We start from the raw sequence: 25,553 nt of genomic DNA on the forward strand, positions 1-25,553 counted from the left end.
GCAGCGATGCTCACGTAACAACTGCACGTTGGAGCTGCAAGGAAACCACGGGATGTTTAACAGTTGGCAGCCCTGCAAGGGAACCCAGAATTCCGTGGGCTTTGGTTTGTGGCCACTGCAGCACAGATGTTGATGCCGTGACAAAGAAAAGTGAGGAGCAAAGCTGTTCAGTGCCTCCTGGCTTAATTTGGATCAGGCCCAACCTTAGAGCAAACCGAGCAGGGTGGTTGCTTTCGGCCCAGTGTTCCCTGTAAGCTGAGCGCTTGGGAAGCATTCCAGGAGAGATTCAAATACCACCCAGCTGATTAGCAGTGCACCCACATCCAGCAGTGTGTATTTCTACTGGTGGTGCACATTCACACATGCCTTGGTGCTCATAACAAAATTTATTTGGCACACGGATGGAAAAAATTAGAGGGAACATGGCTTGGGCCCCATCTGCCAATTGACTATTGCATCCACTGCCTGCCAGCCGGGCCGCACTATCAGCATAATGCCTTGGTTCCCATCTACCAGATAGGCCCTGCTTGGCCAGCTCTGATGTGGATTTCATGTCTCTCAAACTGTTTCCACCCCTTGAATGGCTGGTGGGTAGCTGGAGATGGAACTTCCTGTCGAGTCCTGCAGTGGGATTTCCATTCTAGGGACTCCAAAAAAAAGTGCCCCCCCCGGCCCCAACAAAATGTTTTCACATCATACTGCACTGCAGTGCAGTTGGGCTGGAAAATTCCTCTGATTCCTTGGTCACAGAAGACAAGCTGGTCTTATGGGGAAGAGGCCAAACTGAAATCTGAAACTGTGCACCGAGGGGCCCTCTCCCGCGGGTCAGATGAGCTGGTTTGGTCATGTGTCATATGATGTCTGATCACAATCTCACACGAGACTAGCTGCAGCCTGTTCTATGGACGTTCTTCCATGCAGCTGATGTTTGGAACCCTGAGCTGGAGAGCAGAGGGGCATACCTGGGCCTTGCCCGTTCCCACAGCATGGCTGAGTGTATGTAGCTGACGTTCTTTAGAAACAGAGAAAAGTTCCTGTCGGGGTGGTCAAACACTGGAATAAATTGCCAAGGGAGGTTGTGGAATCTCCATCACTGGACATATTTAAGAACAGGTTAGATAAGTGTCTATCAGGGGTGGTCTAGACAGTACTTGGTCCTGCCATGAGGGCAGGGGGCTGGGCACAATGACCTCTCAAGGTCCCTTCCAGTCCTAGTATTTTATGATTCTATGATTTCATTTCTCCAGCTCTCTCTTCATGTCCTCCTTAGCCCTTGTCTGGTTTTCTCACACACACTCACGTATCCTCCTCAGCCATGTTTGTATCTCTCTCTCTCTCTCTCTCTCACATGATGTGGGTAGAGATCGTAGCTTTCCAACAGATTGATGGAAATTGGATGTGACTTTCCTACCACAGAGAAAGCTGCTTCTGCCTTTTCTTGTAGGATGGGACAAGCATAGGGAGAACTGAGTGCTACAGTGGTTGGAAGCTGTGGGACTCATTCTGTTCTGAGCTGTGCTGATTTACAGACTGTGAGCCAGCATCTAGATAAATAAAATACTCTAATAAGATACTCTAAAGTTAAAGCTCATTCTTCAATGCTTGTGTCTGATTGGGCACAAAAGTGAAGTCCTGACCCCTTGTGGTCATTAAATACATGGAGCCAGTTTTCCCATGAATGCCAGGGTCAATACTCATGTCCTGGCCAAATTTCAGTGGCCGCAGTTGCGGTCACTCTGAGCGTGTTGAATTTTTTTCCCCAGGGTGACCAACTATACAATAGTCATCACTACTTTTGCGCCTACACTGTTGTGTAGCCTTGCTATGTGTGGTAGGCAGCTGGCACTGTACACCCCAGAATAAGTTGCATTGGCGAGACCCCTGAATATACAGTTGCAAAGTTTGTCAGTCACTTTAGATTCGTTGAATGAAAGGCATGCTAGGATTTAGTAGCAGGTATTATAGCAGGGATTTGGGGAAAGTGACTTTACTACAGTAAATTCTTTTATCTCAAGCAGCCACCGGACCAGGAGAGTTGCCTGAGATTTAAATATTCTGGAGAATAAAAAGGTATACCTAGCAATGCATAATGCTAAAGAAAAACAAGATTAGATATTAAGAAACAAACAAAAATATATGCAGAGTACTTTATTTACCAACAATAGTAGTATTGTATACTGTACACTTCCACGGTATTTACTGTATGTATTTGTATTTACTTTCACTAGCCTGCACTGTTGGAAAATGTAACTAAAATTCACTTATGGTTAAAACCCCGGTTATTTGAGAGTCCTGAATAATACAATGCTGGATGTGAAAGAGTTTGCTGCACATGCTGTGCTCTAGCTTTTCAAAGGAGCCATGCTCCCATTTAAGCACTAAAATAAAGTGAGCAGGGTTTCAAAAGTTCCACCCATTTGGTACAAGATAGGTGCTGAGCTCTTTTGAGGATCTAACCCTGTGTCACAATGAGAGGCGCAGACTGAGGGAGAGAGGAGCCTGAGCCTTTTTGAAAATCCCAGCCCTTAAAAATTTGTCCCCAAATGCTGAAGATATTATGGGCAATGGGTTGAAGGAAGGAAGGGAGTGGCAGTCCGAATTTAGAATTTCCTGCTGCTCAATACTCAGAATTTATCTGTTTTCTCATTAAGGAGGAAGAGAGATTGAGAAAGATTTAAAAAAAGAAAAAGAAAAAAAGGAAGAGCCTGGGGTATGGGCTGTGTTCCAAATCTGCATTAGTTTCCGGCTTGGAACTCCCAGGGTTCGCGAGAATCCGCATGTGGGACTTAACAAAAGAAACTCCCTCCCCACTGAGACCGCAGAGAGCAGTAAAACTGAAGCATCAGTCAAGCTTTCAGATTTCCCGGATGTTGTCTGTTACCCGCACAGTTCTGGTTTTACCCTGGTGAATGCAGCTTTCATTGGCTGCAGGAAGCCCAGATCTAAGACTCTGCTGTGACTTGATTTTTTCACTTCCTCCCTCTCTCTCTCCCACAGCAAATTGCTAAGCTATGCAGCTTCTGAAAAAAGCACAGGTTGAGCCTCTCTAGTCCAGCACTCTGGTCCTGCAACATCTGTGGTTTGGAATGATTTTAGTTAGTCCGATTCCACTTATCATGGGTGTGGCCAAATTTCCCATGGCCCCTTAAAGTTTGTTTCCAGCCACCACTCCTGACCCTCAGTGTTCTGTGCTGTTATTCAGCTGTAACTTACCCCTAAATGTCTTCTAAATGCCCAGGAAACAGCGGAAGTCTTGGTACTACAAGACAACGTTGACCTCCTGTGGTTTGGCAAATTCTCTGGTTTGGCACAGGTCAGGTCCTGAAGGTGCTGCACTAGAGGGAGTCAACCTGCATGTCAACTGACAAACTGTATTATCTTAGATGCAGCTTATACCTAACCCTATGATATCATTGGTATCACTGGCATCACAGAAACTTGGTGGGATAATACATATGATTGGAATGTTGGTATTGAAGGCTACAGCCTGGTTAGGAAAGATAGACAGGGAAAAAAGGGGGGAGGTGTTGCCTTATATATAAAAAATGTACACACTTGGACTGAGGTGGAGATGGACATAGGAGATGGACGTGTTGAGAGTCTGTGGGTTAGTTTAAGAGAGGTAAAAAACAAGGGTGATGTCCTGTTAGGAGTCTACTACAGGCCACCTAACCAGGTGGAAGAGGTGGATGATGCTTTTTTTAAACAACTAACAAAATCATCCAGAGCCCAGGATTTGGTAGTGATGGGGGACTTTAACTATCCAGATATATGCTGGGACACTAATACAGCGGGGCACAAACTATCCAATAAGTTCTTAGACTGCATTGGAGACAATTTTTTATTCCAAAAAGTTGAAAAAGCCACCAGGGGAGAAACTGTTCTGGATTTGATTTTGACAAATAAGGAGGACTTGGTCGAGAATTTGAATGTGGGAGGCTGCTTGGGTGAAAGTGATCATGAAATCGTAGAATTCACAATTCTAAGGACTGGTAGGAGGGAAAAATAGCAAAACAGAGATTATGGATTTCAGGAAGGCAGATTTTGGTAAACTCAGAGAGCTGGTAGGTAAGATCTCATGGGAGGAAAAACTGAGGGGAAAAACAACTGAGGAGAGTTGGCAGTTTTTCAAAGAGACATTATTAAGGGCCCAAAAACAAGCTATTCCCCTATGTAGGAAAGATAGTAAATATGGGCAAAGACCTCCTTGGCTTAACAAGGAGATCCTGCATGATCTCAAACTAAAAAACGAATCCTATAAAAAATGGAAACTAGGACAAATTACAAAGAATGAACATAGGCAAATAACACAGGAATGCAGGAGTAAAATTAGAAAGGCTAAGGCACAAAATGAGCTCCAACTAGCTACAGGCATAAAGGGTAACAAGAAGGCCTTTTACAAAAACAAGAGGAAGACCAAGGACAGGGTAGGGCCATTGCTCAGTGAGGAGGGAGAAATAGTAACGGGGAACTTGGAAATGGCAGAGATGCTTAATGACTTCTTTGTTTCGGTCTTCACAGAGAAGTCTGAAGGAATGCCTGACATAGTGAATGCTGGTGGAAAAGGGGTAGAGTTAGTTTTTGAAATAAAAAAAGAACAAGTTAAAAACCATTTGGAAAAATTAGATGTCTGCAAGTCACCAGGGCCTGATGAAATGCATCCTAGAATCCTCAAGGAGCTGATAGAAGAGGTATCTGAGCCGTTAGCTCTCATTTTTGGAAAGTCATAGGAGACAGGAGAGATTCCAGAAGACTGGAAGGGGGCAAATATAGTGCCCATCTACAAAAAGGGGAATAAGAACAACCCAGGAAATTACAGGCCAGTCAGCTTAACTTCTGTGCCAGGAAAGGTAATGGAGCAGGTAGTTAAGGAAGTAATCTGCAAGCACTTGGAAGGTAGTAAAGTGATAGGGAACAGCCAGCATGGTTTTGTAAAAAACAAATCATGTCAAACCAACCTGATAGCTTTTTTTGACACGATAACGAGACTCGTAGATAAGGGAGAATTAGTGGATGTGGTATACCTAGAGTTTAGGAAAGCATTTGATACGGTCTCGCATAATATTCTTATCGACAAACTAGGCAAGTCCAACTTAAATGGGGCTGCAATAAGGTGGGTGCATAACTGGCTGGCTAATCGTACCCAGAGAGTAGTTGTTAATGGTGCTCAATCCTGCTGGAAAAGCATAACAAGTGGGGTTCCGCAGGGGTCTGTTTTGGGACCAGTTCTGTTCAATATTTTCATTAATGATTTGGATATTGGCATAGAAAGTACGCTTATTAAGTTTGCAGATGATACCAAGCTGGGAGGGGTTGCAACTACCTTGGAGGATAGGGTCATAATTCAGAATGATCTAGATAAATTGGAGAAATGGTTTAAAGTAAACAGGATGAAGTTTAATAAAGATATATGTAAGGTGTATATGTAGGAGTCTGTCTAATAAGATGGGTGAACTGGAGTACCTCATATCAAAGGAGGAAGTTGACATAATAGGCATCTCAGAAACATGGTGGAATGAGGACAATCAGTGGGACACTATCATACCGGGATATAAATTATATCGGAAAGACAGAACAGGTCGTGCGGGTGGCGGAGTGGTACTATATGTGAAGGATAATATAGAATCAAATGAAGCAAAAATCCTAAAGGAATCAAAATGTTCCATAGAATCATTATGGATAACAATTCATTCCTCTAATATGAATATGGCATTAGGAATATATTACCGACCACCTAACCAGGACAGTGATAGTGATGCTGAAATGTCAAGGGAGATTAGAGAGGCTATCAAAATAAAAAACACAGTAATAATAGGAGATTTCAATTATCCCCATATTGATTGGGTGCATGTCACCTCAGGACGGGATTCAGAGATTAAATTTCTTGATGCCTTAAATGACTGCTTCTTGGAGCAGCTAGTACAGGAACCCACAAGGGGAGAGTCAATTCTCGATCTAGTCTTGACTGGAACGCAGGATCTGGTCCAAGAGGTAACTGTTACTGGACCGCTTGGAAATAGTGACCACAATATAATAACTTTTAATATTCCTGTGTTGGGAAGAACACCGCAGCGGTCAAACACTCTGGCATTTAATTTCAAAAAGGGGAATTACACTAAACTGAGGAAGCTAGTTAAACAGAAACTAAAAGGTAGAGTAATTAAACTAAAATCCCTGGAAGCTGCATGGAAACTGTTTAAAGACACCATACTAGAGGCCCAACTTAAATGTATACCCCAAATAAAAAAACACAGTAAGAGACCTAACAAAGAACCACCATGGCTAAACAGCCATGTTAAAAAGGCAGTGAGAGAGAAAAGGGCAGCTTTTAAAAAGTGGAAGTCAAATCCTAGTGAGGAAAATAGAAAGGAACATAAACACTCCCAAATTAAGGCTACGTCTACACGTGCACCCAACTTCGAAATAGCTTATTTCGATGTTGCGACATCGAAATAGGCTATTTCGATGAATAACGTCTACACGTCCTCCAGGGCTGGCAACGTCGATGTTCAACTTCGACGTTGCTCAGCCCAACATCGAAATAGGCACAACGAGGGAACGTCTACACGGCAAAGTAGCACACATCGAAATAAGGGAGCCAGGCACAGCTGCAGACAGGGTCACGGGGCGGACTCAACAGCAAGCCGCTCCCTTAAAGGGCCCCTCCCAGACACACTTTCATTAAACAGTGCAAGATACACAGAGCCAACAACTAGTTGCAGACCCTGTATATGCAGCACGGACCCCCAGCTGCAGCAGCAGCAGCCAGAAGCCCTGGGCTAAGGGCTGCTGCCCACGGTGACCACAGAGCCCCGCAAGGGCTGGAGAGAGAGTATCTCTCAACCCCGCAGCTGATGGCCGCCATGGAGGACCCCGCTATTTCGATGTTGCGGGACGCGGATCGTCTACACGTCCCTACTTCGATGTTGAACGTCGAAGTAGGGCGCTATTCCCATCCGCTCATGGGGTTAGCGACTTCGACGTCTCGCCGCCTAACGTCGATTTCAACTTCGAAATAGCGCCCAACACGTGTAGACGTGACGGGCGCTATTTCGAAGTTACTGCCGCTACTTCAAAGTAGCGTGCACGTGTAGACGCAGCCTAAGTGTCATAATGTAATAAGAAAAGCCAAAAAAGATTTTGAGGAACAGCTAGCCAAAAATTCAAAAAACGATAGTAAAATGTTTTTTAAATACATTAGAAGCAGGAAGCCCGCTAAAAAAGCAGTGGGGCCCTTGGACGATAAAGATATAAAAGGAGCGATCAAGGAAGACAGTGCCATTGCGGAGCGATTAAATGATTTCTTTGCTTCAGTCTTCACGGCTGAGGATGTTACAGAGGTTCCTAAATCTGAGCCAGCCTTTTTAGGTGACAAATCTGAGGAACTCACTCAGATTGAAGTGACATTAGAGGAGGTTTTGGAGTTAATTGATAAGCTGAATAGTAACAAGTCTCCAGGACCAGACGGTATTCACCCAAGGGTTCTGAAAGAACTCAAATGTGAAATTGCGGAGTTATTAACAGTGGTTTGTAACCTATCCTTTAAATCCACTTTGGTACCAAATGACTGGAAGACGGCCAATATAACGCCAATATTTAAAAAAGGCTCTAGAGGAGACCCTGGCAATTATAGACTGATAAGTTTAACATCAGTACCAGGCAAATTAGTAGAAACACTAGTAAAGAATAAAATTGCAAGGCACGTAGAAGAGCACGAATTGTTGGGCAAAAGTCAGCATGGTTTCTGCAGAGGGAAGTCATGTCTAACTAATCTATTAGAATTCTTTGAAGGGGTTAATAAACATGCGGACAAGGGGCACCCAGTGGACATAATATACCTAGATTTCCAGAAAGCCTTTGACATGGTCCCACACCAAAGGCTTTTATGTAAATTAGGTGGTCATGGGATAGGAGGAAAGATCCTTTCATGGATCGGGAATTGGTTAAAAGACAGAAAACAAAGGGTTGGAATAAATGGTAAATTTTCATAATGGAGGAGGGTAACTAGTGGTGTTCCCCAGGGGTCAGTCCTGGGACCGATCCTGTTCAACTTGTTCATCAGTGATCTAGAAAATGAGGTAAGCAGTGAGGTGGCAAAGTTTGCAGATGACACCAAGTTGTTCAGGACAGTCAAAACCAAAACGGATTGTGAAGAACTACAAAAAGATCTCAGCAAACTGAGTGATTGGGCAGCAAAATGGCAAATGAAATTTAATGTGGGTAAGTGTCAGGTAATGCATGTTGGAAAAAATAACCCAAATTACACGTACTACATGATGGGGTCAAATTTAGCTACGACAGATCAGGAAAGGGATCTTGGAGTTATAGTGGATAGTTCTCTGAAGACATCCACGCAGTGTGCAGTGGCAGTTAGTAAAGCAAATAGGATGTTAGGAATTATTAAAAAAGGGATCGATAATAAGACAAAAGATATCATACTTCCCCTATATAAAACTATGGTACGCCCACATCTTGAGTACTGCGTGCAGATGTGGTCTCCTCACCTCAAAAAAGATATATTGGCATTAGAAAAGGTTCAGAAACGGGCGACTAAGATGATTAGGGGCTTGGAACGGGTCCCATATGGGGAGAGGCTAGAGAGACTGGGACTTTTCAGTCTGGAAAAGAGGCGATTGAGGGGCGATATGATAGAGGTATATAAGATCATGAATGGTGTGGAGAAAGTGAATATAGAAAAATTATTTACCTTTTCCCATAATACAAGAACTAGGGGACACCAAATGAAATTGATGGGTAGTAGGTTCAAAACTAATAAAAGGAAATTTTTCTTCACACAGCGCACAGTCAACCTGTGGAACTCCTTGCCCGAGGAGGCTGTGAAGGCCAGGACTCTATTAGGGTTTAAAAAAGAGCTTGATAAATTTTTGCAGGTTAGGTCCATAAATGGCTATTAGCCAGGGATAAAGTATGGTGCCCTAGCCTTCAGAACAAGGGCAGGAGATGGATGGCAGGAGATAAATCACTTGATCATTGTCTTCTGTTCTCCTTCTCTGGGGCACCTGGCATTGGCCACCGTCGGCAGATGGGATGCTGGGCTGGATGGACCTTTGGTCTGACCCAGTATGGCCATTCTTATGTTCTTATGTGCTGCACTTAGGAAGGAATAATCTGTTTCACACATACAGAATGGGAAAAGACTGTCTAGGAAGGAGTACAGCAGAAAGGGATCTAGGGGTTCTAGGAGATCACAAGTTAAATATGAGTCAACAGTGTGATGCTGTTGCAAAAAAAGCAAACGTGATTCTGGGATGCATTAACAGGTGTGTTGTGAACAAGACACGAGAAATCATTCTACCGCTCTACTCTGCGCTGGTTAGGCCTCAGCTGGAATATTGTGTCCAGTTCTGGGCACCCCAATTCAAGAAAGGTGTGGGGAAATTAGAGAAGGTCCAGAGAAGAGCGACGAGAATGATAAAAGGTCTGGAGAACATGACTTATGAAGAAAGGCTGAAAGAATTGGGCTTGTTTAGCTTGGAAAAAAGAAGATTGAGGGGGGACATGATAGCGGTTTTCAGATATCTTAAAGGGTGTCATAAGGAGGAGTGAGAAAACTTGTTCTTCTTGGCCTCTGAGGAGAGAACAAGAGGCAATGGACTTAAGCTGCAGCAAGGGAAGTTTAGGTTGGACATTAGGAAAAAGTTCCTAACTGTCAGGGTGGTCAAGTACTGGAATAAGTTGCCAAGGGAGGTTGTGGATTCTCCCTCGCTGGAGATATTTAAGAACAGACTAGATAGATGTCTATCAGGGATGGTGTAGATAGTGGTCGGTCCTGCCGTCGGGGCAGGGGACTGGACTCAATGGCCTCTCAAGGCCCCTTCCGGTCCTAGTGTTCTATGATTCTATGATATGATTATACTGGCAAAAGAGTGCTCACCCAGTTCAGTGAGTAAAATAAGCTCCCTGGGCAAAAGTATTATGCTGGAATAATTATGTCTGTACTAAGGCTTTTGCTCGTGTAGAAGGTAAGCTGCTGGAATAATGTGTACAGTAGGAGTACCAAGAGGCATTGAACCAAACGTTAAACCCAAGTTCTAATGGAAACCACCTCAAGCCCTGCACTTATAGTTCCATCATCCCTGATAGAAACCTTATTTAAATATCACCCGCGTAATGGATGATATGATACCAGCAAAAGTGTCTAGTGTAGACTTGCCCTCAGTGATAATAAGGGAACCCAGCCTGGAAACACACAGCACAAACAGAAACTTATTCAGTGCACTGTATGACAAAATTATGTCCCAGGATCAATTTCATTCAGAGGCTTTCAGTGCATGTACCCCCAAAACAGCAGCAAATGCAAGGAAGCTGAAAGCAGCCTTCACCCTTACACATCTGAACCCACCCCAAAACTCGGTGGAATTTCGCAATAAGTCGCTCGCTGTGACTTTCCAATAAGACTTTAAGAATCTGTGCAAAGCGAGTGCAAATGGGTATAAAACATGGGTGAATCAGAATACCGTAGTGGCATTTCACGTTCACTGTGCTCCAGTATGAGTTACAATTAGAAAGGACTCAAACATGGGACAGTTTTTAGTGCAAATTAATGTAAAAAACCATGTCCCATCTTTTCACTGAACATGTTCAAAATGTAATCCTTTCATTTGGCTCTTAAGAGGACATTAGGAGCAAGGCCGCAAGGAAGGGATGAGGCAGAGATGGCCCAGTGGCCAAGACGCTAAGGCAGGTTTTGGCTATCAGATATGCCACCAACTTCTTGTGTGACCTTGGGCAAGTCAGGTAGCCTCTCAGTGCCAGCATCTGAAGAAGTGAGTTAACTCACGAAAGCTCATGCTCTAAACTTTTCTGTTAGTCTATAAGGTGCCACAGGACCCTTCGTTGCTATCTCAGTGCCTCAGTTCCTCATCAGCAGCATGGGGACAACAGTCCTGTCCTGAAAAAAGAGCCCATATGAGTACTGAAGATAGATGATGTCAGACCAAATCTCCTGGATCTAAACCTCGTTGAACTTTACGGCAAATGCAATCCCAGGTTTGTGGTATATGGCTTCATGCTTAGTCTGGGATTTCATTGCTACTGATTCAGCTGCTGAACAGATCTAACTTTCATTTCAGTCATAGTGAATAGCCTTGTGAATATGTACAGCTCATCGGTGCTTAGAAAAGAAAAGGAAAGAGAAAGAGAAAGAGAGAAATAGCAGCAATTTAAGAGTGGAAAGAGTGAGGGGGAAAACGCCTTGATCATGTACTTCTTTGATTTGGAAACAGACACACACCACACGGAGTGTATTTTGGTCTTAAACTAATCTCACGAAACAGTCTCAAATGACAGCTGCAGAAGAAAAATGAACAGTGCATACCAGGCAAGGAACTAATTCCCTTGTTTATCCTTAAGCATGCTTGGAACACACACACACACACATACACACACTCTCTCTCTCTCTCTCTTTCTTTTGGCCAAGGTCCAGCTAGTACTCATTGCTTATTTTTCCCCCTTCCTTTCTAACTTTTAAAATTAATTCCATAATTGTGAATTTTTGTCTATCTATCTTACTACTTTGCACATGTACATAGTCCCTGTGGCGGGAAATAGTGTGTCGCCATTTTATAGACATGCACCTGGGGCATAGAAAGATTGTGGGACTTGCCCACAGCTGTACTAGAGCTATGGGCACACTACACTTAAGTTAACATAAGATTTATGTTGCTCAGAAATGTCAATTAGCTGCCTCCGAACGTCATAATTCATAGTGTAGGTCTTCCCATTCAACACCCTGACCACTGGTCCATCCTTCCCTAGAGCTACCAAGTGATACAGGCGTACAACTGCCCTGTTAAAGCAGCCAGGCCTAGCCTGCAGTCTGGCCCGCGGGTGCGTACGAGAGGTGGAAACAAAACCTTTGTCATTAACTTACTCACCAAAGAGGATGGGGCATAACGCTGCCCTGACTGAGAGAGAAGCAGCTGTTTTAAAACCTGGTGGTACAACAATCTCTCCGTGGAGCTGTTTGCTTTAAGATTTGTCTCTTCTCTGTCTGTGCAATAGGTGGTTTCTCTTTTAGTGCAGTCCTTGCGTTGCAGAATGTTTATATTGTCATGGCACAGTGCGGGGAGAAACCAATTGAGAGAAAGTACAAAAAAAGTTAAAAACAGCTGATTTCCAGTGCGGAGAAGGATCAGAAAGGGGGAAGAGGTGAAACAATCCCATTGAAAGGCAAGACCCATTCATCAAAGCACTAAAGGCCCTTGTGTGGAGTCTGGCTGACTTGTTGGCCTAATGTTGCGCTTCCTGGGAGCTAATCCTCCTTTTGCCAACATGTGTGCTTGGAAGTTTGAGGTTAAAAAGTGCCTGTATAGCTGCCACCGGCAGGCTTGAACCTGGGATTTTTATTGCTTAGTGCAGGAATCACTACAGTTTGAGCTAAACTGCTCGCTTTCAGCTAAGGCTATGGAGGAGACTCATTCTTTCTCTGTAAGTGGTGTAGTTGCCACTCCTTGGGACAGTGAACCACACCTATGGGTCTGTAGAGCAACGAAGGGTCCTGTGGCACCTTATAGACTAACAGAAAAGTTTAGAGCATGAGCTTTCGTGAGTTAACTCACTTCTTCAGATGCTGGTCCTGGAAATCTGCAAGGCCAGGTATAAATAGGCCAGAGCAAGGCTGGGGATAAGGAGGTTAGCTCAGGCAGGCAGGCTGAGTTGTATTGTCATCAGTAGATCTGGAGGTGTGAACTCCAAGAGAGGGGAAGCTGCTTTTGTATTTAGCCAGCCATTCACAGTCTTTGTTTAATCCTGAGCTGAGGGTATTGAATTTGCAGATGAATTGTAGCTCAGCAATTTCTCTTTGGAGTCTGTTCTTGAAATTTCTTTGCTGCAGGATAGCTACTTCTGTGGATTATACCTGCACTTGCAGCCCCATTAGCTACATCTACACTTGAGAGTGTTGTTGACAAAACACCGGTTTGTTGAGAAAACTCTCGGAGCATCCACATTACAAATGCATTCTGTCCACTGTAAATAGACAGAATGTGGCACTTTTGTCAGCAGCCTTCTCCCTCTCCCCCACGAGGCAGAACACCTTTCTGGATGGAATCTGTCGACAGAAAAGCCGTGTGGACGACAGACAGGGCTTCCAGGTCACCAGGCAGCCCTTTCTGCTGCGCTTCTTGTCGGCTGTTCTGTCGAGGGAGCATCCAGACAGTCCCACTGCTCTCTCTCAACAGAGTGAAGGGCTTTTTAATCCGCTTTTTTGTCTGGCCACAATCTGTCGACAGAGGTCAACAGATTGGTCTAGTGTAGATGCAGCCATTTAGTGCAAGGCTCAAGCCCATAGCCAGCTGCAGAAGGAAGCTGACATGGGATTAGTAAGTTTCCTCCTGCTAGCTGCTCTGTGTGTGAGGCTCCCTACTGCATTTTAACGCAGCATCCTCTGTGTTTGGTGCAGTGCCAGCAGAAAGGGAGAGAGAAACAAGGGATGGATGACAAAGAGGGGAGAGAGGAGAGAGGCGGATGCAGGAGCCCATCCCATGCAGGAGTGCCTGTGCGTTCTTTGACATTAGGTCAGGACCTCTATGTATTTTAATTGCATGGTGCATTAAAAATTATAAACTCATCCACCAAAAAAAAAAAAAAAGAAGGCTTGTGCCATGTAATTGCATGACTGCTGGGCTGGTAGCGGGGTTGATAAAGGTTGGCCTTGCCATTCAAAGGCATAGCCCAGGAGGGGTGAATTTCCTGTGGAGTTTGCCCTCCTCCTCTTGACTTTTCCTAGAGGCTGTTTTGTGAAGAAGGAATGATTGGGCCATGGTTTGCTTGTCCTTTCCCCTTACTTTAATAGAGCTTGAAGTGGTTTTTAGGAACCTTTCTGTCTTTAGGCTGATCGTTTCTAGAAACAGGAGTCGATAAAGGCGTCAGCCAGGTAAAAACAGGGAAGTATCGTCCTCTGGGACTAACAACTCACCCCATCCCTAGTGCAAGATCCTGTGCTGGTCTGGGGCACAGAGAAAGTCAGATGGTACTCAAAGACTTTCACAGCTGAGACCATTATCCTTGTGTGGTTGTTGCTGGTGCATCCTCTTCCCTGCGATGAGGAAAAGGTTTCTTTGGATGAGGAATGTATTTTGAAAGCTGCATATGGGTTGTGTCAGATCAGCTGTGGATTAAAGGTGTTGCACGGGCACACAGCTTGCTATTTCAGCTTCCTTGGTGCCCTGAGTCATGATTTTCCCAGGACAGAACTTGGCTGCTGGTAATAGTTATGCTAGAACCAAGAGCCTGGTAGCATCTGTGTTAGGAGTGAGGAGTCCTAGTGTTTTAGGAGAGAGGAGTTGATTCTTGTGGATTTTTTGCTTTTCTTTCTTTCTTTCTAAAAGCAATAACTGTGCCTACACCACACAACTATTTCAAAAGAATTTCAGAATAGCAGGGTTGGCTTATTTCAAAATAAGTAAACCTCATTCCACGAGGAACAGTGCCTATTTCGAAATACGGGCTGTGTAGACAGGGAATAGAGCCCTGTTCTGAAATAAGCTGTACTGCATTCAATGGCTGTATTTCAAAATAGGCTTTACTGTGTGTAGTTGCCCTATTTCAAAATAGCTGAGTGCTATTTCAAAATGGGCTTTGTGTGTAGATGTGTTATGGTGAAATAAGCTATTTTAGAATATCTCTTCCTGACATATCCTGATACTTCTGGCAATCACCATTTCCTAGGACCATAGACTTTGAAATCAGAAGAGAACCAACCTCTTGATCATCTAGTCACACCTTCTGCACATGGCAGACCACAGACCCTCACTCATTCACTCCTGTAATAGACCCAGAACCTCTGCCTGAGTTACTGAAGTCCTCAAATCATGAGGTGAAGACTTCAAGTTACAGAGGATTCATAATTGACTCTCATTTATACCTGCAAGTGACTCATGTCCCATGATGCAGAGGAAGGCAACACCTCCTCACTCCAGCCCAGGTCTCTGCCAACTGGATCCAGGGGGTATATTCCTTTCTACCCCAATTGTGGCAAATCATTTAGACCACTGTTTCTTAAACTGTGTTCTGCGGAACAGTGGTGCTCCATTAACCACTCATAGCGAGCGTTTGGGAAAAATACATGGGTGGTCTATATTTTCTGTTACTAAAAACAGATCCATGTGGGGGAGGGATGGCTTAGTGGTTTGAGCATTGCCTGCCACCACCTGCCTTTCAAACTTCAGGCTTGTGAGCTCAGTCCTTGAGGGGGTCCATTTAGGGACCTGGGGCAAATAGATTTAGAAAAAAAAATCTGGGAGGGATGATGAGGGGTCCTGTCAAGAGGGCAGGGGACTAGACTCAGTGACCTCCAAAGGTCCCTTCCAGCTCTATGAGATAGGTACATATTCATTGCTGTGATGCCTGTTTAAATTATTGCATTTTGTTTGTGCTATATGTGCTGTTAGTTTGTTTTAGTCTGGCAATAGTTTTTAAAGGGAAATTTCCATAGGTGTTCCACATAAAAAATATTATTTGGTGTTCTGTGGTCTCTACAGGGTTCAGGAAAATTGATTTAGACCCTGAGCAGATGAGCAAAACCCATCAGCTAGATTCTTGTGTTTATGCCCTGTTTGTCCAGTAAAAAGAAATGACAGCTCAACCTCCCTGTCAGTGTTCCTTAGCCCAGGCATGGAGAGAGCCCTTGCCCCCAGCAAGCTGAATTTCAATGGTCTATTCAACCCTTGGTCTTTTGGCTGAGAATGCAAACAAAGGGGGCAATTAGTGTCAGTGGTTTTTGTGTAATACGGACACTCCTCTGTTGGGACTGGACTAAGACCCCCCCCAGATCCTTTTCACATGGGTCACTGAGCAGAGGTCAGTCTCTACCAACCTAGGAACCTAAGCTTAATTGGTGACTTGGTGTGTGAGGCTTGTTTCTAAGCCCTTGAGCTGCTCAGCTCTTATTGCCACCGTATGACTCAAGATCCCTCATTCTCCTATGAGATTTAAATATTCTGGCAAGGGAGTGTCGATTATGTAGCATTAATAAACCACTGTGAAGAAAACACCTGACATCCGTATCCAGCCGTATCCGCAAAGCTGCATGTGCCCAAGAGCTGAAAAACAGGAAGGGAAAGTCATCAAAAGTTTCCTTTCCCCTTTTTTATTATTTTCATTAAAATTCCTTCCATAGTGAAATTGTATTGAGATCCCCTCCTGCAGACTACCTGTGAGGCAGCACTAGGCAAGACAGCAATATTTGGATGGGGAGACGGAACACCCTGTATTCCAGGGGCGGTTTGGATCCAGGAGCTAAGTCTGGCCTGTTATCAGTGGAAGGGTTTTCAGAGCTGGCTCCCATTTGAAGGAGTGAGGTTTTTTCTTGCTAAACACCCCCATGCAAACAGGCACACAAATGCACAAAACACAGGTATGCACATGTACACAAAAGCACACAAATGCATAACTTGGGTATGCACAAAAGAAATATATCCATGAGTGTGTAAACGAGGGCCATGTATGCACGTACAGTTCACTTGCACACAAACATGCACATATAACACGTGTGCAGAAACATAATGAACATGTACACGTAGGTACACAACCCCCCACATCACACACATTCATGCACTCATGCTTACACGTCTCTACAACGCAAAAGAGTTTTCTTCCTTGCCTTTGCACTTAGCAGATTTTTCCAGACCTGCTGCAGAAAACACGCCCAGTTCCTCCTGGGGTGCCTGGGAATGTGTCGGCTTGGGAAGTAATGTGTAAACAGGATGAGTAATAGCAGCCGGTTTGAGAGAGTGAGTGTGTGTGGCAAGGGGGCGGGGAGTGGTTTGCTTTTGGTTCTCTTTTGACTGAAAGGTAGCTGTGTGTTTTGGAGAAGGCGCTTGGAGAGCAAGCTGGATCCAGCAAACGTTTTATTTTCTCCTGTTGGAGTTATGCTGAATGTAGGCTGAACTCCAGCAATCTGCCTGTGACGTTTGCCGCTTTGTGCACGTGCCTTAAATATTAATTTTAAAAGGAAAGACCCTCCCTACCCTCACGCTGCCTCCTTTCCTTCTCTCTCCTTGCAGTTCAGTGCTTCTTTTCTTCTGCACACCTCTGAGACCTGGTCTACCCTAGGGATCAAAGCCGATCCCAGATACGCAATTCTAGCCAGGCCATTAGTGTAGCTAGAATTGACATATCAGGATCAGCTCTGTTCCCTGGTGTAGCTCAGAGCTGTTCGGGTTGCACCGATGTCCCTTACTCCATGCAGCAGTGTGGAGTACCAGGGTTGATGGCTAAGACCAGAGAGATCAATTGTGCTGTGTCTTCACTGATGTGGCAAAATCGAACTCTGCTGGATTGATCCTGGAGCATCGAACCCCCCTGTAAGCATAGACGTACCCTTAGAAGCAGATTCAGCCTGGATCATCTGCTCCATCTCTCCAAGGTAGTATTTCCCTTGTGCCTGGGGGCTTTCAATCCAGATGGGGCTTTGTCCATTCTTGGCTCTTTTGGGTCCTGCATGGGGGTGTCAAACTGCATGATCACAGTTTCTCGCTGTCCTGCTCCCCTGTTTATGCAGCTAGAGCCCAGCCAATGGCAGAGTAAGCTTCCTCTGTACTGGCCTACCCAGGAAGGAAGGATCTGTCAGGCTGAAAGAAGAGCTCGGTCTGAATTGTCCTGTTGCATCCATGATCCTCTGCCAAAGCATAAATCATCCTATTTACCTGACTGACGGACAGATTGATCAGGGTCCAGTAGACTGAGACCTACAGACAGACTGGGACAAGTTATGCCACTGAAACACTGACAGACCCTAGTTGTTTATGAGTAGAATTGAACCAGGAGCCTTGGGAACTTAGTGCATGAGCCTTTACTGCAGGAGGTAAAAGCCACCAGGCCATTAACTGGGACCATCAGGCAAACTCCTTATTCTCTCTGTAAGGCTGTGTTTGCACAGGCACGTTATCACAAATAACAGCAGTTATTTCGAAAGAACGTTGGTAGCGTCTAAACGATGCACACGCCATTTCAAAATCAGTTCGAAATAACAGGTGCTTTATTTCGATTCCAGTAAACATCATTCCCTCAGGAATAATGGCTATTTCGAAACAGGCTGTAATGGGCTCCAATGGCACTATTTCGATATAGTGCTAGGGACCCAGAAATGCTGTTTCAAAATAGCTGAGTGCTAATACAAAATGCATATAGTGTCTAATTGTGTTATTTTGAAATAAGAGATCTTATTTCGAAACGGCTGTTGTGTAGACATAGCCTGAGTGGTCTCTGTACCACAGGATAGGACAGTGAACCATATCCAGGGGGTGTACGGGTTACACCACCATGGTAGTGGGGTTTTGCCACATGGAGACTTGTCCACTAGGGAACAGGGCTGAGGCCGACAGAACTCATTTCACATCTGGGCTCACAGGGGAGCAAAGCAGAGGAGTGGAGGGAAGGGAAGTGGGCCTCATTATAGCTGCATGCTGATTGGAGCCTGATAGCCTGATCTGTGGTGTAACCGGCATACAGCGGGGCTGACAGCCGCTGTGAGCCTGGGCGCAAGCTGGGAGTGGGCCAGCTGTGTGCCTCCAGAAGGGGTGGGTCCAAGGGCCGAAGGGGTGGGGCCTAGGGCAGTCAGTCCTTAGCACTGCTCACCCTGCAGCGCTGGCCCCTTCCCCCCCATAGTGGCACAGGAGCACTGCCACAGCATTTCAAAGGGGCTTGGAGCTGCGCTCTGGGCCCCACAGCAACTGCTCCCATTGCCCCTCCTCCCCATTGGCAGACCTGCCATCACAGTGACTATAAGGCTGGAAATGGGGAAGCCTGTAGGACCAGGGTCAGCAACCTTTCCATGGCCGAGTGCCACAGTTTGACCTCTGTGTCTGGTCCGAGTTCCGGTGACGCTTTTTAAAGTCACCAATAGTTCTACTTACAACAGCTTCATTCATAGATAAATGAACATGCAGAGCGTTACTGTGTAGGTGGTGGTGGTCGGTAGCGTTAGCTGGTCTTTTGCTTATACACAGGTGGCCTGGCTTTGAGCAAGCTCCCAGCTGCATGGGGGAGGAGGGGCGGGGCTGAGCTCTCTCCTCCTGTGCCGATGAAAATTGGCTCATGTGCTGCTCTTGGCGCCCGTGCTGGGGTTGCTGAGCCCTGCTGTAGGATAATCACAGGGGCAGCTTTGGCTGGACCCTCTTCTGTGGTGTGTAGGCTGGAGTGGGAGCTTTCATGGGACAGACCCGCTTCTCCAGATCTGGAAATTCTGAACAGTTCACAGGCCCTGCCCCTTGCCCGTTCATCCAAAGCTCTGGTGGAGGAGTGTGGGTGACGGCAAGGATGGAACTTTATGCTGGGACCTTACACACAACCCCTAACCCAGGGCCTTCAGGATTCTAGCATTAGTGCACAGTGTCTGGGCCCCCGCGGCTGTAGGTGTTTAGTGTCAGTGCACCCGCGTTACACACTGCATATGTTCTCTCCCATCTCTTGGTTAGTGCCAGAGGTTCAGGCTAGACTTTCTACCCCCACCTGTCCCACAATGTCACAGCCCCCAGCAGGAAAAGAAACTTCCGTGGAAGATGTGGAAACCTGAGCCGCGGCTCAGATTTTCGGAGCCTAATTCCTTCCCGCTTTTGTTTTCCAGCCCTCTGGGAGCCAGTTTCTGGCCCTTGTCCGGGAGGCTGAGGAATTATCTCCTCAGGGAGGGAGCCTCTTTCTTCACACTTGTAATCCTGTTATGTCTACAAGGTTGGGAAGGCTCGCTGTCTGCCAGGCACAATGGGAACGGGCCTACCCGGGATTACAAAATGGGATTGGAGCGCTCAGTGCTGAGAGGACACAGCAGCCCTTTGTCTGGCTTGTTCCTTGACTTGAGAGAGCCTGGCGGTGTGTCGCCCCATTGTGATGCCTGTTCGCACACACAGATTCCTCAGGGTGTTGCCATTCAGCAATCTTCCCATTCTTCCTTTTAGAGGCCTGACCTACAAACCAGGCCTGGTGACTGGTCAGCTCGGCAGTGTCAACATCTACAGTTATCACAGAGGCCAGTTTGATTAGCAGCATGAGGGATTGAGTGGCGGGACTCTTGGGTTCTTTTCCTGGCATTGGGTGAGAAACCTCAGTTCTCATTTTCTGGAAAACGGATATTTCCCTGCCTGAAGTGACTCTCGTAAGGCCTAATCAATGAATGGACAACGGTGAAGCCCTTTCAGATTTTTAGATGAGATTTGCTACAGAAATGCAAAGTGTGGGTCTTTTTCTCTGCAAAACCTTGTCTTCTGTTCCTCAGAAATCTCCCCGACACTGTTTATTAGGGGTTAGAGGACTTGACCTCTGCTCGCAGGTGTCGCTGAGATCACACCCAGGCCCAGCATGTGGTCTAGCGGTCTGAGAAGCAGCTTGCCACTTCTTGTATAGAGGTGTAAATCCACAGTACCCACCAACGCCAGTGAAATGACGCGGGTGGGACATGGGCAGGAGAGGTGAAGTCAGCTGGGAGTCAGCTGCTGGATTCTAACTCCAGACCAGCTGGGCAGGCAGCCCCTCTATCAAATCACAGTGTTTCCATGGCAGCCACTAATTTTGGGTCCCCGAAAAATGGAGGCACCTCTCATCTGTGGCCACTTCTGAGAATTTGAACCTTCCTGCCTTCGGGCCTTAGCTTCCCCAGCGGTAAAACTGGGACAACAAAACTGGGCCTGGATTAACCAATGTGTACCCCATGCACTTGTTCAGCACCCTTCACCTCAGGCGGCCCCCTAGATAGGGGTGGCATTGCAGCCTGGACCATGTGGGCCACAGCACCGCTCAGGTTTGGCTTGGGTGACCTCCCTGTCATAGGCGGGGGAGGGGGGAGAAGCCAAACTTGAATGAAGTTGTGGGGCCACCTAATTCCTCTGGGGCAGAAGGCCCCAAAATCCTGAGTGAGAGACGGCGTTTGCATGGATCTAGGCTGGGGGTTCCTTCTGTGTCTCCTCCCTCACCCCCAAGTGGTTCTAAATAGGGACCACTGGAGCTGCTTCCCTGGCAGCCAAAAGCCCTGTCATGTGATTTCTCCCCACGGCCTTTGCAAAGGAGGGCAAAGAGCCCTTCTCCTCCTCCGTTGGAGTTTTTCTCAGGCCGCCTGACAGGATGAGGAGGAAATGTGCCAGGAATGGCTCTGAGTCTCCTCTCCACAGAGCTGGAGTCTATTTTTAAACATCCCCCACCCTGACCCCAGCACTGTGGAGCTGTAGGGGGCGCGGGGATGCTGCTGGCAGTAAACTCCCAACAAAGTTGAATTCCAGTTCAGGAGTCCTGAAGGGCATGGAGCCAGCCAGGGAAACGCACACTGTCCATAGGAGCATAGGCACCCTGTGCTCTCTGTGAGCACGCACGCCCACCCCACCAAACACACAAAGCTTCTCTTTTTCTCACATGCACACGTGCATGCTGGCACCACGCACACACACGCACGCACGCACCATGCGAACGCACAGTTCCCTGTCGCACTCCCCGACTTGTGCATACCCCGCTCCACCTAGGTTCATGCCACAGAGACCTACGCGGTCTCCCTTGTGAACACAAGCCACGCCCGCCCCCCTCACATTGACACAAATGCAACCCACGTGCATGGATTCATAAGCTCACGTCTACCCTACGCTTCCATCTCTCACACAGATGGCTAGGTGCACAACCCTCCCAAAATACCACCCATGCACCCCACATATAGAGAGGCACCTGAGTACGTTCCTCATTCACAGACACACAAGCAGCCTTGGTCAGAGGTGCAAAAAGTACCCAGAAGGTTACTTGAGTAAGGTGCAGCTGCTTTCACTTCTGGGTACTTGAGTACAGTAAAGATGTGATGCGTGTTTGTGCGCATGCATGTGAACTTTTAATCAAGTAGTTTTCCAGAGGGACACCGGTGACTTGTAGTTAAGTATTACTTCTCCCCCCCAAGCAGCTGTACTTTTACTCAAGTAACTTTTGGGGTACTGTTTGCACCTCTGGCCTTAATGAACAGTGTCATTATTGGGGAGCTGCCAAGGGGCCCCCTCGAGCTATTGCCTGTGTACAAGGAAAGTGGAGCTCAGCCCCAAAGAGCTTGCAGTCAGGCCATGGGAGATGGGTACAACAAATAGGCACGGGCAGTGCAAGGTGACAGTGTGGCCAATGGCATGAGCATTGTAAGCCGTGACCCCTGCACACCAGCTGTGTCGCCATTATCAAAGGTTTTGAACTAGTCACGTGTGGAAGGTGAGCAGGTCTGAAGGACAATGATCTGGTAGTGTTTTGGATTTTCCCGGGGATGAATGCGTCTGAGGGAAGGCTGAAGGGTGGGCGGTGCTGGTAGAACATAGGTGGGGCCTGGGTTGTTAAAACATGTGGCATGATTGCTCAGGAAAGATCCCTCGGGATGCCACAGGTGGGATTTTGAACCACAGCATTTTCCTTTCTGTCTTACAGATTTTTCTACTCAAGTCAATTCCACGTCCCTGAATTCTCCGACGGGCCGGGGGCCCATGGCCGCACCTTCCCTCCATCCGCCCATCGGCCCAGGCATCGGCTCCTCCGGTCAGCTCCATTCGCCCATCAGCACACTGAGCTCCCCCATCAATGGCATGGGCCCTCCTTTCTCCGTCATCAGCTCCCCCATGGGGCCTCATTCGATGCCTGTCCCTTCCACCCCCAGCCTTGGATTCGGAACTGGCAGCCCACAGGTGAGTGGGGAGGAGAGTGCTGGAGAGGTGGAGAAGGGTTTTATTTACAGTCAGAAATGAAATGGGTCTTATCCACATGGATTGTGAAAAAGTACAGGTTGAACCTCTTTAGTCTGGCACTCTCTTGTCTGGAAACATCTGTGGTCTGCCATGATTTCAGTTAGCTGGATGATCACTTATCAAGGGTGTGGCCAATTTTGCCGCGGTCGCATAAAGTTTGTTTCCAGCCACCAGTCCTGGTTCCCAGTGTTCTGTGCTGTTATTTAGCTGTAACTTACCTCTAAATATCTTCTAAGAATCCGGTAAGCAGTGGAAGTGTTGGTGATGCTGCTAGATAATATTGACCTCCGCTGGTCCAGCAAATTCTCTGATTCAGCACCAGTCAGATCCTAAGGGTGCCGGACTAGAGAGGCTCAGCTTGTAGCAGTGAGCCCAAACCAAAGCCCTAGACCAGAACAGCCAGGGTGGTGCTTTGGAATATACAAATTCAACTCTTAAGCTGCAAATGTGAGCAAAGTTTCCTGGGCTGTACACTTGCTCTCATGGAATTATCTGGGGAGGTGAGTCAGTGCGATCAAGAATGGGAGCTTGGCTTAACAAACAATGTTCCCTCTAATCTTTTCTGTCCATGTGCAGAATAAACTTTTATGTCCCCCAGGACATGTGCAAATATACAGCACCAAGAGGAACACAAACCTACCAGCTGGGCAGCACTGGAATCTTGCCTGAGCAGTCGCACCAGTGCACAGCTTACAGGGAACACTGTTAACAAACCTCGTGCCTTATTCTCCTTTGGCTTACACTAGACCCAGCTTAGTGTACCCCTGTGGATTGCAGGGCATGCTCCTGAGTTGCACCTGTGCATGGGAGAAGGGAGTCAGCCTCTGTCATTAGTAAAGGACATCGCCTGAAAGGGGCATTGTCAGGCTGTTTGGCTGGGCTTCACATTGTTGGGCTGCAGTGGGGACAGAGTCACTTGGTGGCCATCTACAAAGCAGGCTTGGTCCACAGTGAAAATCCAACTGAAAAACAGAATGACAGGTACACCTGGTGCCTCTCCTAGAGGCGGAGCTGGTGGGTGCATGTTTGGGACCCTATGCAAGGTAGCTGATTGATGTCAGCAGAACCGTCCCTGATAAATACTGTTGCTAGTGAGATCCGAATGGGAGCACTGAATTCAGGGGCATCCATCCTGGGATTAGCAAGGAACAAAGTGGAAGACAGGGCAAAAAGAACTGTCTGTAGTATGGAGCTGGCTGGGGTCTGCTTTGCTGTTGGCATAAATTGGAGCAGCCCCGACGCTGTTCTAATACCTGCACTTCTGCTGGGGCACTCCCGTCCCAGCTGAGAAGAATCAAAATGATGATACACCCCCGTGCTGGGGTTAGCGCCATTCTGGTGGCCAAGGAGACACCCTGAGAAGCTTTTCCTGTGTAACCCCTTGTACAGCTCCCGATTGTTCTCACAGGCTGAGTGTTTTCCCTTCACCTCACTGGTGGAGGGAGTTGCTGGGCTTTACTGACTGAAGATTATGTAAATATCTCCCATTATAAAGAGATAAGCCTCTTTTAAAAATAGCAGGAGCGGGCAGAGCCATCCAGGCCCTTCCACCTGTTGCTGACTGACTGCGTATTACATTGAGCAAAAGGGCAGATTAAGAAGTTGGCTACCACCTGCCGCTCGCTGCTGGTTTATTTATTTCCCGGCCGCTCTGGGAGTCAAACACCTGCCAGCACCTTTATTTTTATATCTGCCTGATTTATTTTCTAGGGATAACCACTTTCTGTGCTGGGGAAGGGAGGCGCGTCATTTTGTGTGTGTCTGAGATGGAGCTGCAAAGATTGGGGCCCTCTGCCCAACAACCACTAATTTTTATCAGGTTCCCACCTTCTTTTGGGCTCCGGAGAGCAGGGATAAACAGAAGTCCCTCGTGGGAGCCTGTCTGAAAACAGCCCACGTCTGCTGGTGTTCAGTCAGCAGCCAGTGTCCCAGAGTCCATGCCAGAGGGGATGGAGGTCTCGCCCCTCTGGGCAGGGCAGTGCCACTGGTGTAAATGGCTTTAGCTACACTGTGAGACATTCATTACTGTCTAGGTGCAGTGCTTGGACTGGAGGACAGCGTGGATCAGTTCAAGGGCTGCAGAGGCCACTGTGGCCCCAGGTGCGAGCTAGGGCAGCCCAAACAGTGGCCCTGATTCATGATTTTGCAGGGCTGGGGATTGGCCAGAACACATCCCCTGCCTCTGCCCCTGCCCCTGGTCCTCCTCCACTCTGCTAAGCCAAGTCTCCTGGCTCCCTGCCCAGTGCCCTTGTGCACTAGGTGAATCAATGCATGTGCCTCTCTGTGGTGTGGTGCACCTTGGGGAGCTGGGCTGCCTTCCACCTTCAGGCTGGGAGGGGAGACCTGAAGAAACTCTTCTCAACTCTGTGGCCACTCTGCAGCACGAAGCCAGGGCAGCAGGAGACACGTAGCAGAGCCAGCGTGTGAGCGGGAGAGAGTGCGAGGTCGGGATGGGAAAGGGCGGTAGCACCCGAGTTTCAATGAGATGCCGCGGTTATTTCAGGAAGCAGACAAGTGCGGGCTGGAGGAACTGAAATGAAAAGCCACAGAACGGAAAAGGGGAATTGAGAACGCCTCAGATCCAAGCATGCACCGTGTCTCTAGACCCTGCCGATGCACCACGAGTGCCTACCCTTTGCTCCCCCACGGTCTTAAATGCTTTTCCTGGAGGAGACAGTTAAGCTATTTTCAGCCTACTGGCTTTTGCCATCTGTCCCCTGTTGGTGATCTTTAGGCCTCCGTCATCTTAGGGCCAGAAGGACCTACCTGTGCCTGCAGTGAGATGGGAGGCTGACATTCCCATCCTCGCAGCGCAGAGGAGGGCGGGCAGGAGGAGAGGAACACGGT

The 25,553-nt window shown here is 47.1% G+C and overlaps 1 protein-coding gene across 3 annotated transcripts in view; it reads left to right on the top strand.

Moving 5' to 3' along the window:
- Positions 1–25,553, top strand: part of RXRA (retinoid X receptor alpha) — a 258,576-nt gene that overhangs the window by 151,188 nt on the left and 81,835 nt on the right. For all 3 annotated transcript variants that reach the window (XR_012648308.1, XM_075015044.1, XM_075015045.1), the window contains exon 2: positions 22,393–22,646. Coding sequence is in view for 2 of the 3 variants with exons in the window: in XM_075015044.1 (XP_074871145.1) it covers positions 22,393–22,646 (254 nt within the window). In the remaining variant the exon portion in view is untranslated. The remainder of the gene's footprint in view (positions 1–22,392; positions 22,647–25,553) is intronic.

Source organism: Carettochelys insculpta, chromosome 21, assembly GCF_033958435.1.
Source record: "Carettochelys insculpta isolate YL-2023 chromosome 21, ASM3395843v1, whole genome shotgun sequence".
In the NCBI taxonomy this organism is placed as follows: domain Eukaryota; kingdom Metazoa; phylum Chordata; order Testudines; family Carettochelyidae; genus Carettochelys; species Carettochelys insculpta.